An 808-nucleotide genomic window follows, 5' to 3' on the forward strand; every position below is an offset into this window, starting at 1 on the left:
ATAATAATAATAAAAAATAAAAAAAAGCGTCAATTATAGGTATGGAAGCCGGTTCTCGGCGTGGTTATTTCTTGGATGAGAATAAACTGGAGAAGATGAATATGAGTAGAACCAGTCCGAATACCCCGAGGCAGGCGAGAAATATCAGCTTTTTCTGAAATGTAACGCGAAATGAATCAAGATATTGTTGGTCCCCCCCTTTTTTATTAGGAGATAAGGCGAGAGAAAGAGTGTTAAAACAACAATCTGCAGATTTTTATTTTTTTGATGGAATATTAAGTTGAGCATGACTGCTTGTCGTTCAATAGAGGAAACTGTAACAACGGAAGTCTCAAACACCGACCTTGTATGAACACGGGAAAAGGAGAAGAAGTAACTTACCATTCTAGCTTTCTTCTGATACACGATGGCCTTCTTGGTTTGTACACGTGCTGTCTCAACCGCCTCTCCAGCCTCCATGACGTGATGTTCAATACTGTCGATAATATCACCCTGTACATGAGAAATGGAAGAACATACGTGTGAATATGAGGTAATCTTCTTCTTACTATACATTTACAGGATGTCCAGTTAATTCAATTAAATGAATTTGTTTTTGTTTCTTCCCCCCCTTTTTTAATAATAATAATAATAATAATAATAATAATAATACAATACATAATAAAAAACATATCGAATAGAGTGGGTTAATCTTAATGCTTTGACATTGTGCCATCAAATCCAGAGACATGTTCAATGTGACTAGAATATTAGGTACTTACCGTGTCCATGAAACAGTCATGATACTCGGAATAGGTAATAGTTAACT

General features: G+C 35.5%; 1 protein-coding gene across 1 annotated transcript; it reads right to left on the bottom strand.

The window, feature by feature from the left end:
* Positions 1-26: 26 nt before the first annotated feature.
* Positions 27-501, bottom strand: LOC103523455 (syntaxin-like). Its single transcript, XM_008488496.3, has 2 exons — positions 382-501; positions 27-154 (listed from the first exon to the last, which is right to left on the bottom strand). Exons 1-2 carry the CDS (start codon positions 457-459, stop codon positions 65-67), a joined length of 168 nt encoding a protein of 55 aa, XP_008486718.1. The 5' UTR covers positions 460-501; the 3' UTR covers positions 27-64.
* Positions 502-808: the final 307 nt, after the last annotated feature.

The sequence above is a fragment of the Diaphorina citri genome, unplaced genomic scaffold (assembly GCF_000475195.1).
Source record: "Diaphorina citri unplaced genomic scaffold, Diaci psyllid genome assembly version 1.1 scaffold23695, whole genome shotgun sequence".
Lineage (NCBI taxonomy): Eukaryota > Metazoa > Arthropoda > Insecta > Hemiptera > Psyllidae > Diaphorina > Diaphorina citri.